Source organism: Manis javanica, chromosome 14, assembly GCF_040802235.1.
Source record: "Manis javanica isolate MJ-LG chromosome 14, MJ_LKY, whole genome shotgun sequence".
NCBI classification, from domain to species: Eukaryota; Metazoa; Chordata; class Mammalia; order Pholidota; family Manidae; genus Manis; species Manis javanica.
The window spans coordinates 8,416,275-8,429,339 of record NC_133169.1 but is presented as its reverse complement, the minus strand read 5'-3'; the positions used below and the strand labels follow the sequence as shown (position 1 = coordinate 8,429,339).

The 13,065-nt window shown below is 41.4% G+C and overlaps 1 protein-coding gene across 1 annotated transcript in view; it reads right to left on the bottom strand.

The window, feature by feature from the left end:
* Positions 1 to 4,268: 4,268 nt before the first annotated feature.
* The window catches only part of SPTA1 (spectrin alpha, erythrocytic 1), a 58,560-nt gene continuing 49,763 nt past the window's right edge, over positions 4,269 to 13,065 (bottom strand). The window contains exons 43-51 of the mRNA XM_073221183.1: positions 11,679 to 11,975; positions 10,546 to 10,658; positions 9,369 to 9,386; positions 8,851 to 8,902; positions 7,467 to 7,654; positions 6,594 to 6,647; positions 6,052 to 6,198; positions 5,158 to 5,302; positions 4,269 to 4,633 (exon numbers count right to left, since the gene is read on the bottom strand). Of these exons, the coding sequence (XP_073077284.1) occupies positions 4,508 to 4,633; positions 5,158 to 5,302; positions 6,052 to 6,198; positions 6,594 to 6,647; positions 7,467 to 7,654; positions 8,851 to 8,902; positions 9,369 to 9,386; positions 10,546 to 10,658; positions 11,679 to 11,975 (1,140 nt within the window). The 3' untranslated portion in view covers positions 4,269 to 4,507. The remainder of the gene's footprint in view (positions 4,634 to 5,157; positions 5,303 to 6,051; positions 6,199 to 6,593; positions 6,648 to 7,466; positions 7,655 to 8,850; positions 8,903 to 9,368; positions 9,387 to 10,545; positions 10,659 to 11,678; positions 11,976 to 13,065) is intronic.

Below are 13,065 nucleotides of genomic sequence, written 5' to 3'. Positions count from 1 at the left end.
GTGTCCTCCTCATAGGCTGGACACAGACCAGGAGCTCAGGCCAATGGGACAGATATTCAGGGTCTCGGGCCAAAGTTGTCCCATCCCCAGCTCCCCGGGAGAGCCACATCCTGCCTCCTGCCCTTCCCCCAGGGCTGCTGGGGCCTGGAGGGGCCAGGCTTCCTGCTCTGTTCCCTGTGCTTAACTTGCACTGGGCTCAGATCTGAATTCCCGCCTTCAGCCTCATGGATGCCACCCCTAGTTACTGAGACCCAATCACTAGGCATTTTCCAACCGAGCTGCACAAGATGAGGGAGGTTCGGGGTGCTCACCTTCACAATAGCAGTGACTGGGGAGCTATCAGTGATGCTGTCGGGATTTTCAAAATCACTGCCCAGTTACACTGTCTGACCTGTACTGTTCTTCCAGGATCTGAAACTCAGTGTCGGTTTGAATGCTTCATTAAATGAGAAGGTTGGTTATTTTCTCTCTCTATCTAGGTGTCTTTCATATTTTCATGGAGTTGTCCTTTCTGTCTCTGGCTTATTATTGTTTTGCCCTCTTCCTTTTAATTAGCTCTCCCAGTTGGGTGGATTCAATTTCAGATAAGATATTTGCTTCCTAGTTTTCTGGGTAATTGCTGTTGTTCTCTAAAGACTTCCTAGTCTTGGGTGTCAGGGACCTCCTCCCCTGGATGCCTAGCATGGATATGGTCCTTAGGATCTGTACTGAAACCCTCTGTCCTGCCCTTTACACTTTCCACCTGTAATATGTTATGCACAGTTCCAGGCAGTCTAAGGGATGAGTAAAGGTGTAATGAGTTCAGACAGCTGTCTGTTAGTAGTTTGAGTCTAGACTCTTCAGCTTACCCTGCTGTCATGGGTAAGTTACTAACCTTTCTCAGTTTCAGTGTCCTCATTTGTAAAATGGCTGTAACTTCCTAATTTTGCATTGCTTGCCAAACAGGATTATGCATGCAAAGAATTTAGTGGACCATAATGATCTTCCAGTAAATGTCAGCTGCCATTACTGATAATGTGCAGAGCAAAGTGATTTGGCTTTTAGTTTAAGGAAAGGTTATTCTCAGTGGAGGGTCAGAGCAGGCTTCATATCTAAGGTAGTACTTGAACTTGTTCCTAAGGATGGGGGTGTTTTGAATGCAGTAAGTGGGAAGAAATATATTTTAAGAAGAACTGAAGTCTCAGGGCAAGACAATATAGACCTGTTTCAGAATGTGGTGAGCTGTCCAGAGGGAGTGAAAATGTCTCACAAATGATGCTGAGAAGTTAGCTTGGGTTAAAACTTCTTTGTGGCCAGCAGTTTCAAAAGCTTGCTTCAGACTTGATTCTCTGGTCAGGGGCAGATAAGACGTAGTAAACCTTTGAGCAGAGGGCAGAGTGGGATCTGGGCAGTGACTTAGGAAGCTTGATCCAACCGCAGACAGAATGAGAGATCTCAGCCGGGAGAAAAAGGAGGAAGGAGCTCAGCAAGGAATCCCACTGCCAGCATCCTAAACAAAGGCAGTGACACCCGAACGTGCGTGGTGGCATTGGAAACCGAAGGCAACTTCAGACATAAGAGATTTTGAAAATGTAGGAGTCACATGATTCAGTAATGAGTCAGACATGGGGAAGACTTGAGACAGAGGAAAGAACTTATCTTGGGGGGGTATTTTTTTTCAGATAGGAACCCATATTCTTCCAAGCCCTTATGGAAGAAATACATACTTTATGGAAACCAAATTTGGGAGGATGGAAGCTAGATTCCAGAGAAGAGAACAGGTAGCAAGGTAGTCAGGTGGCAGAAAGGGCCTGGTCAGGGGAGAAGGGCCATGTGTCTAGGATCGTTTTCACTATGGGCGGGAAGTTATTCTCCCTTTGTACCGAGGCCGTTACAGCAAATTAATTTCCCCAATCCAGCCAGTCCTGCTAACATGATTTCCCTAAAAACACACCGAGCAATGGTGGGTAAAGATGTTCCAAGAATTGCTAAGCAACATTCACAGGTCCATCTAACTTCCAAATGTGGTAGCCTTAAGTATGAAAGAGTGTAAAAATCATTTAGGGGAAATTTTGAGCAGACATGTTCCTGGAAGCCATCTTTATTGACCTTGACACAATTGATCTGGGGTGCAGACAGGAGAAATAGTTTACAAAAGCTCCCTTGGTGATTCAAGTTCCCTCCCCTGGTTGAGAATGCGCTTATGAAGATGAAACCCTCTTCTAAGTACACACACACACACACATAAACACAAAGCACAACAGAGGTCCTTCTGTTGTGAACATGACCCCATATGCCCAATTCATGGTTGTTTGACAACCCCTAACACCAGAGGCTCTGGAATCAGTTTCTGGTTTTAAAGCCTAGTTTTTCTACTTTTAAATGTGTAACCTAGAGAAAGTTTCTTCACAATTCTGTGCCTCCATTTTCTCAATTGCAAAATGGAATAAGAGTATCTATTTTATAGGGCTTTTTTGCATGTGTGAAGATCAATGCAAAGTCTTTAGGACAGAGCCCGCCGTACTGGAAGCACTCAATATAGCCATCTATTATTATTTGGAGTTTCTAGACAGGATCACTGTAGGCTGCCCTATTTGTTGCCTATTTACTGTTAGTGAAAGGCAGAGACTGACTGTCCAACATCTTATATTTTGATATAATCAGGCAAAGAAGAGTAAAGTGCTGTTACCCGGCACAGTGTTTGACTAGAGAAGATAGGAAGATGGATCTAGATCCCGAGACTTGAGAAGGTTAAGTACTGGGAAATGGGTTAAAGTATAGGAAAGAAGAATCAGAGGGCTTCCAGGCAAATGTTTGGTGTGAGAGACGTCCATAAACAGTAAAAGGGTCTGATCTGTTGGAAATGGAAGTGTTTTGAAGACCCAACTAAGCAGTAGGAATCAGGAAAGAAAAATCAGCAATGTAGCCACAGGGCAGAGCCCAGAAGAGGGCTCCCAACTGTGGGTAAGAGAATTACTATGAAGCAGGCAGGGTTCCAGTTTAAGGTAAGTGAACAGAAGGCCAAGAAAAGATGAATACCAGTGAGGAGGAGCTTAACCTTGAAATCAAGAGGCAAATCTGATACAAGTTCTAATTGTTGTAATATTAGCACTTGACTATTTAGAAACTTCAACTAAATTATGTATGCTTATTCGCATATTACCATTTTTTGCTTGAGTGCATGGGGGTCAGAATCTTATTTCTGTCAGTATGTAACTGACAGTGTCATCTTCTTGTGGCATTTTTATTGATTCCTAGGATAAATACCATCTCCTCTAGTCTTCATACTACCCAATCTCTTTTATAAGATTGTGTTAATGGTCCTTTGCCTTAGAAAGAAAGCATTTCTTCTTAATGCATCATATGCCTAGTAATCTGATTTATGGCTCCTGTTTTAGTTCTTGTCCCAGACAAAGGGAAGTCTAATTTCTATGCAAAGAATGGGATTGAGACTTAAAATGGTAATCAAGTGGCAATACACATGTGTTGGGAGGTAGAGACTTTGCACGGGATACTAGCATTTGCACGTAAGACAAAGAAATGACCTAAGAATTCTCACCAGCAAAGGACACCATCAACTTACAAGTCAGCACACAATGCCAGTATTTGAATCTGCTCAGACCAAAAGTGGCCTAAAAATTCTCTGGATATAGCCTCACCTATTCTTGTTTTTTGTTTTTTCCTTACTGCTTAATCTTATAAAAAGTTATACAGATTCTTACACTAATCAGAGACACATGTAAATGCAAACAAATAGTATTTTATCACATTAAAATGTAAGCAGAAATTCAAGGACATTGAAGACAAAGGAAACCCTGGTATTCCAGAATTTTGCCTTTCTGAGTCATAATATCCACTGTACTGGAGAAGTGTAAAAAAAGGGACAGATCAAGAAGAAAATAGATGCTATTCTGGTCCTCTCTGTGTGGTTCCATTTTACAGACTAAAATATTGGGGTTCTTCAAAATATCAGATATCTTCATTTTCAAACATAAGAGTTTAAAGACATTCCAACATTCATGAGAAATTATTTGTTAATCATCTTGGATTTTGTTTGTCTATACTATCATGGCCCTCATTTAGTGTAATTAGCTCCCCACATTTAGAAAACATTAGAATTCTCAGAAATATGGAAGCCAAATTGAGTCAGTAACATTTTACTTCAGATTACCTTGTTAAAATGAAGTTTTTTAAAGAAAATAAATGTTTTTTTTAAAAGGTAACACTTTATTTTATAATCAGAACAAAACAAAATAATAAAGATATGTAGAACCCAACTAATAAAAAAATAGAGATCCTGGCACCCTTCAATAGTAACTAGCTGCACACAAAGTAAGCCCATGGCCTCCTCTTTTCCAACTGTTAATGCCTTATATTCTCCCAAGGCTGAGATTTCTGTCAGGGCCTCTAATAAATGTAAAGCACACACACACAGAACTATCTCCCACCCACCATATTACCTGTCTCATTCATCCCACAATACTTCCCACCACACCAAGATTTTCTATGATCTGGGAAAGGCTGGTTATCAGTTGCCAAACTCAGAATTGATGAAGCCAACATAGTCGTAGCCAGCTGGGTGGCTTCGGCCCTGTGGGTCCACATACTGCTGCATATGTGAGGCACAGAACGCCACTTGTTCTGGGGTTAGGGCCTGAAACACAAAAAGATAGAGATATCGTAGTAGGCATTCAAAATAGACGGTTTCTTGGAGCTTCTAATGTGCCCTAAAGCCAGGGAATGCAGACTATAGAAGTCAGTCCTGTCTTATCATATACTTTTGTCATTAAACTATAATTTCTAATGAATAAGAACAATTAATCTCTTCAGCTCAGCTCTTATCTGAAGAATCTCATCTTACTTTGTATAATTTATCCCATTCCCTAATTTTGGTTCATTAAATGAATGGGATAAGACAGCCTTAAATGATGACTTGCAGGTTTGGAATGGGCCTTGATAGTCATTAGAGAACAAATGTGGGTTTTGAGGTGGGTCAAGACAAAATGAAGTGGTGACTGAAGCAAATGCTATCTTATGCAAGACAATGTCTGAGTAAAAAAAAGAGGACATATGGGTTGAGGGGATGGTAGTTGCCTATATTAGGCAACTAGACCAGAAATGAGCAAATTTTGGGTTACGATGAGAGCACAATGATTGTGGACACAACCAGAATCTGACCTGCTTCATGTCCTCTTTGGTAATGTAGGCCTTGCCTTCTGCCAGGGCTTGGAAAGCAGCCTCTATTTCATCAGTGGACCTGATGTTCTCTGACTCCTTGTCGATCAGGAATGAGGTATAGTCCTCCTGTGAAACATAGCCCTTCCTGTGGAAGAAATGGATCAGGAACTGTGCTCTTTTAAGACAGAGAGGCAGGCAGTTCCCTTTGTCACCCTACTCAGTGTCTCAGAGATAGAGGGAAGCTGGATTCTCCAAATGCCTCTTCCAACTCAGCTCTTCGAAACTCTGAGCTGTGATCTCTAATTTGAATGCCCTCCTCATGCCCTTATAGCCAAATAAACACTGTTTCCTAAGTCCCAGGCTCTGTTTCTACATGGGTCATTCAGCCTGACTCTACATAGCTTGGGAATTTTCCATTAGCACCAGTCCTTAGGTACTTCAAGCTCTTCCAGTTGAGTTGACAACCTCCATTTCTGACCTTCTTTGATCCTTGGTATTAGAAAGAATTAGTCCCTAACAGTAATGTGGTCCCCACCCCCACAAAGCACACAACAACCCCTCTCCCACGAATCATCCATGTCTCCTTAGAAGGAATTACACACATGAAGGAATTCATTCCTTGAGTTCTATTCTCAGAACCAGCTGATATTCACAGATCAAACATAAACCAAAATTTAGCAAACTGGAGGGCTGCTGCGTGAGTTGGAGTTAGTTCCATGAACTTCTGAGCTAATCCCGAAAGGGCCTCAGAAGTTGTCCAATTCATTCATGGGAGTCTGTCTCTTTATATCCTCAAGATGAGTTACTTCCGTGTTTTACGGATCATCTGCTCTGTGTGCTTGTCCCTCCAAGCCCCGTTCCCTGCTATGGTCTGGCCCTTGGTCTTCCCCCTACCTTGCTGGGTCAACAACGTCCAGGAACTGCTCAAACTTGGGCTCACGTTCATCTTCTTCCACCATGGGCAAGTAGTAATTGAGTCCTCTCAGGCAGGACCGGAAGTCTTTGTGACTCAAGCGCCCTATCAAATTCTTATCAAAATGTCTGAAGAATAAAAAGATTTTATCACATGCAGTAGAGAACATGATTATAATTGAGAGGAAAAAAAAAACCCACTTTTCTTGCATCAGCTCGAGTTTTATTAACATGTCATGAGGTTCAGAGAACAGAGTGCAGAGCTTTTGCCTGTTTCTGCACTTTTTTAAACCTTATGGATGGAGGGAAAAGCATAAAAAGTTGAACATGAAAGAAATGTATTTTCTCAAGTCTGGGAATCTCAAAGACATATTAAAATCCAGGACTTGAATCTAATTCATATATCTAGATCTTCATTAAATATCCTACCAAGCCACACCTAGAGAAAAAATGTTAGTAATTTGGAGATCGATTCTGAATGATCTGGGAAAAGAAAGACCAGTGAACTATGAAATTATACTCACGTATATGTTCTACTGAACTCCTTTAGGGTCTCCTCGCTCACACCTATGGTGTCTCTGGAAGGAAAAACATATATTGACCCAGGCAAGGAAACAGAAAAATAGCACAAGACATGCCACATGAAGTAGGGATTCAAGGGGATATTGGTATGTGAGTCATTCAGTTTCAAGGTTGTCAAACTAAGGCCCATGGGCCAAATCTAGTCCGCCACTTGTTTCTGTACAGTCCTTGAACTGAGAATGGTTTTCACATTTTTAAATGACTGAAAACAATGAAAAGAAGAACAATATGAACATAGTCCTACTCATTAATGTATGAATTATCAATAGCTGCTTTCTCCCCACAACGGCGGCATTTATAACAGAGACAGTATGGCTTACAACGTCTAAAATATTTATTATCAGGCCTTTCACAGGAAAAGTTTGCCAATCTCTGATCTAGATAATCATGCTGCCCTTATTATTGAAACCTAAAGCGGTGAAGCTTAAATTAATTTATTTAGAAAAAAAAAATGAATTCTGCTCTTCTGCCCTGTACCTTGAATATCGTTGCATTCCAGATACTTTAGAGGGAATTTTACAAAAGGAATTGCTTTCTGAAGAGATCACGTAAGATCCAACTGTGAGAATTGGATGACGTGTGTACTAGAGGGGATGGGAGCACGGTTTCCTGTTTTATAATAGATTCCGTATGAAAAGAAACAGTCATTCTCTGGGGCAGTCAAGAGAGAGAAGACTGACTGTGGATATGGCGTGGGTACTGTCTCTGAAGCACTCTGTTATCCTGTACCCCAACTCTAGCCCTTGCAGTTGAATTCCCAGCACCTAATACCACGCACGCCCTTCCCCAGCCCTGGCCACAGGTGCTTGGTATACCTGGCTTGGATCTGCTGCTCCAGGTTGTGCTGCATTCGCATCCCGAGCTGGTAGAGCTGGTCCCACTGCTGGGCCAGCCCGATGGTGCTGTACTTGATGTCCAGGATCAGAGCCTCTTCTAAGCTGTCTCCCAGGTCCTCAATCTTGGTCAGCTGACGCTTCATTGCCTGGATCTCCTTCTGCTTCCTCTAGAAAGAGACAAAAAAGAGACGCAGTCCCACAGTGTATGAGCTCCAAACTGAGGGACACTAGAGAAGAGAAAAAGCTGATATGTTTGGGTTTCCCCTAATTATGCCTTTCGACTTTTTTCATGAATCATTCTGTCCTCTGTGAAAAATGAACTATTCAGGAAAAATGCTTGACTTCTGTATTTTTCATTTATAAAATGGTGTGAAGTTTAAGTGATATGACTTCTGTCATTCTGGTAATCTGCAAAACAGATAAATCTAGAAGTTTGTGGTTATATAATGTGGGTAGAGAGGAATAGAATTTCCAGGATCCATGTATGATCAGCACAAGACATGCCACATGAAGTAGGAATTCAAGGGGATATTGTTATGTGATCCATGTCATGACCTTTTTGCACTATGGACCACATGTGAGCTCTTAGGCCTACTCAAGTTTCCCAGCACTCACTCTTGGGCCTCTTTCATCAGCTTGGGCAGACTTCTACGGGATGTTTCTGCCATCCAGGCACATTATATGCCAACTTTCTGCATCTGAGCCTTGCTTTATCAAAAGGGGAAAGTTTTTCTCTAAAGAGGGTAGAAGTGAATTGGTTCTGATGATGGGAATGGGTGAAGGTATTAGATATATTGAAAATGGCAATGGCTTGTGGCCCTCCAAAGATCAATCCTACTTGACAACATCTTACTCTTTAGTGTTTAAGTTCTCTCATTAGGGAGAAATTAAGTTTAATTATTCTTTTTCTTTTTTGGGGGGACAATAATGAAAATAAGGACACTGTTCCAGCTCCTTGCTTCACTTGATTGTTAAGCAATCTTCTAGATCCAATTATATCACCTTATCACATCAAATAATAACAGACATTTGTTGATGTTCCAGGTTGTAGGCTAGGGGCTTTTGCGTTTGTTCCCTTACTTAAATCATTGCAATAACTCTATAACACAGGTATGATTAACTCCATTGTAGAGACACAGAAATTAAAGTTCATAAGTTTAAGAAAACGAATGTCTACATTCATGAAGTGGTGATCAATGGTTAGAATACAAATTGTTGGCAGGTTTGAGACGAGACTGTTAAGTCAGTGACATTCAGACCAGAGAGTTTACCCAAAAGTACCAGTAGGGTTGTCTTTAAGTGGTTTATCTTGCACTCCTTTAATTCTAGCAATATCCTCAGCTAATGAACACACACTACTTACTTTATTTGCTTCCAACTGGGACTCCAGAGATCCTGTTTCTTTGAGCAAAGATCTGGTTAAGAGCCAGAGGAAAATGTTATTCATAATATCAGAGGTCAATATTTCACACAGACCAACCCAAAGCCCTGACACTTCTCTACTTCTGTTACATGGCCGCTCTGAAATAACTTTTCACACACCAAATTTTCATGAAACCAAATCCCCCTGTTTATTGGCAGCCTCACTGGACAGATGAGAAGGGAAGTGAGGCATGCTCACACTTTTCTTGGCCTATGAGACGGTTTCCAGACCTTCCTCATAGCTCTTATTCTGCACTATCCCCCTAACCTAGTGCAGTCAAGACTTCACTTGTGGGGTGTAGGGCCAGAATGATATATACCATGCTTCTCCTCACCCCACATTTTAATTTAGGCACCCTTAGATTGAGAAGGAATGAAGACAACTCTGTACTAAGTCCTCCTTCACTAAATCTTCCAGGATAAAATAACAAAACAAACAGGATAACATAAAATACTGACCCATCCAGAAAATAAGCCCTGGATGTGGAGGTCCGGCACAGGAATTGAAAGAGAGAAAAGGGAAATCATATGTTAATACAGATTATTTCAGTAATCTTTCTTCAGTCTAATGAAATATTCTAAGACTTCTGTAGCCAAAAAATATGAACCTGTCCCACCCACTGTTCCAAAGTCCCTCCCCCTCTGAGAAGCTCAGACCACTCTGGGCGGCACCCTGCCATAGGGCACAGAGCTCAGGTGTCAGGTGATATGCTCGGGGCTGGGCACACGCAGGTGGGGCATGGTGGACCAGGGCCGGGGGCCAAGGGAGATGAGCTATGTTCCCTCTGCCCTCTGTGAGATGTCTTTATAGCCATAATACAGGATTTCTTGTCGTTCAGTGTCTGATTTACCCTTGTCAGTGAGTTTGTAGGAACAGTATATATCGAGGCTTCTCTAAACCACCACTTCAGTTCTCAGAACTCCACGTACTAGATACAGTCGACCAACTTTGACCATTTATTCTAACATACTACATTCTCTGAGTCTCCTCTTTTCCAGGTCATTTGCCCCAGAAGATGTGATAAGTGTTACTTTCATGTATAGAGCATTTTACATTTAATGAAAGCAAGTAGCATATATTATCTTGCTTGATTCTCACCACAGCTTTAGCAGTCAGGCAACATAATAGCTCCCTATTAGGTGCTCACAGTAGGCTCTGCCTCTGGTTGTGCCAATAAACACATATGTGACCTTGAGCAAGTCAGTTTATCTGCTGAACTTCCTCCCACACTTAGAAATAGAGGTAATAAGATCTGCTCTGTACACTTTCAAGGTTGCTCTGAAAGTTAAGTGAAGTAATGGATATAGTAATAGCTTGCAGAGTGCAGAATGGTATGCAAACACGAGGGACTGTTATTACTTCTGGACTGTAGCTGTAGGCAACAGGAAAAAACAATGGTATCAAGGAGAAAACACAGCAGGGCACGCAGTGGGCAGCAGGAAGAATTCTCGCTTTTTGCAAGGATTGTTTCAGAAAGCAGTCAATTCTAAGTATAAAGCACTGACAGAACGTGGTGATTTTAGAAGCATATAAATGCTGTGGAAGGCGCTCTTCCTCCCCTGACAGGTCTTTCATCCCCGTGGTGAATGGCGTATGTGGCACAGGGATCGTGGGTGTGCAAGTAGCACAGCAAACCTGGTCTCCAGGATCCATTTAAGGAAGTCACTGGCATTCTGTTCAAACTCCTGGAGCATGTCAAAGTTCTTGACCTGTCTTTCCTCTTCCTTTTGCAGCTCCTGCTCCCGTTCCTAAAATCCCAAATCACAGATAGTGTGGTGCACACTGAAGACCTTTCTTTGCAGGAATATGATAGTTCCTACGCTGAGCTGTACATCGTCTCTTTCCCAAATCTACTCTATCTCCCAGAGTGCCCACGTGCTTATATTTCTTCCAGCCCAACTTCTCATCACCAAAAGGTGACAAAAGCTCATGTCACATCCCATAAATACTTACAGGTACCTGTAGCCCAAGGCCAGTAACAAATACAGTAGTAATAAAGGCAAATCTTCTCCCCTATCAATTTTTTTCTAGACGAAACTTGATGTAAAAGCAGCCTTACAAGGAAAGGCAGCACTAAGGGTTGCTGTCTAAAATTGGTGAAATGTTTCTTTGTTAAACTTTTAAAATATTTTTCCTGGTTTCTGTGATGAACATCATTACAAACAGACAAAAATGAAATGCAAACACATAAAAATGATCATTCAGGGTCATTTTCAATGATAAGATTTTAGGATTTCTTATAGTGAACTCTATGCTCCAGTTCTACCTGACATAGAGTAAACATGCAAAATGGGTGGTAAAAATATATAGATAAGTGATTGAGTAAACAAATCAGTCGTGGGAGAGGCATCTATCCCATCCTTTATCCACTTCTTTTTCTTCTCTGATCTTTTCAGACCACATCTCTCTGATTTGGGGGTGTGAATCAAAGAAGGAATACCTTAGATGGGGGGAATAGATAGACTGTGAACATACTGACAACCCTCATAAACTTCCCACAACCCATTCTTAGAGCTTTCTCCTGGAGCCTGTGTCTGCTTCCCTGAATCATTGCTCAACACCTAAAAGCATGAACTGTCTAAACAATGGGAGATGGGGCTATGCCTACTGTGAACATAGTTCCGAATGTTTCTTATATCCAGCTCGCAACAGCTATTCCAGTGTAATCAGTCACAGTGTCCCTTTCTTTCTCAGGCATCCTCAACTTGTATAATGAATTAAGTGCTCACGCTATCACCGAAGGAGGCCTCTGCCGTGCCCCGGGTTACCTTGATGATGTCATGCAGGTGCTTCCAGATCCTTTCTAGCACTTCCACTGTTAACCAGGTATAAGGGCTGGAGGGCACATTCAAGGCCTTAATCTGCTGGTCCAGTTCCAGCAAATGGTTGAAGTTAGATTGGGCCCCTGCCAAGGAGGCCAAGAAAGCCTCGTGGTCCTTCTGCAGCTGCCGGATCCCGTCCAGGGAGACACAGCGCACAGGCTCTGACAGGTCCTCCTGGGCGTTCTCACACCAGTTGTTGAAAGCTGAAGCCTTGCGTGCAAATTCCATGAATAGGTCCTCGGCCTACAGAGAAAAAAAAAGTAAGAAACCTTCATCTCTCTCAATAAAGCCCTTCAGCAAAAAAGAAGACTAAAGATTAAAAAAAAAAATTGACTATCTTCAAGTATCTTTAGAGTCAGCATTCTACGAGGCCAGAACTACAACCAGTGAGGACCATGGGATCAGACGATGGACATGTGAGTTCGAGGTACAGCCCTGGTCCTACATTTCCTCACTGTGTGAAATTAGTCAAATCTTCCATTATCTACTAATGGGAGGTTGAGTGACTTCTAGAGTTATTGTAGCTGTAAGATTCTGAAAGAGGCAAGGGTCATTTGCAATGATAAGACTTCATGATTCCTTTTACTGAATTCTTTGCTCAAATTCTATCTGGCAAATAGCAAGCATGCAAAAATAGGTGTTAAATGAATGCCTGAGTAAATGATTGAATAAACAAGTCATTTGTGGGAAAGGTGTCTATCCTATTCTCTATCCACTTCTTTCTCTCCTCTGACTCTTTCAGACAATGCCCTCTATCCTGAGTTATTTTCCCACCTTCCTTCTAAAACTTGGTGAGGGCTCATCTCACACCTGAATCCCCTGTTTAAACCCATTTCCTACACTCTAATTTATATACTTATTGCAGTATTACTCTCTCTCTGGAGTTATCCATATGCTCTGAATGCCTCTGAATTGTCTGAATGTTGAACAAGAGAAATTGTATGGATTTTCCCAAATACTACATGATCAAAAATAGTTTCAGATTTAAAAGGATCATAGGTTTTGGGTCAGCTGATTATACTTCCAAAGAGATTTATCTTAAGCAAATATGGGGGTTAAAGATGAGAAAACTGATCCCATAGGAAGGATGGTTGCAAAGGTATTACATCATCGCATTTTACCTGTACTCACATCAGCCAACTATAGGCAAAACAGACAGGAAAGATGAAAGAACTTACAAATCATTTGAAAATATTTTTGTAATAATATAATCAACTGAATATTTTACAAAGATTTTGTAATAAATAAAATAACAAAACTCTGCAGTTTGAAAATTAAGCAATCAGAATGTAAAGTAGCTTTCTATGTAGAATGCATATATATGTCTAAAGTT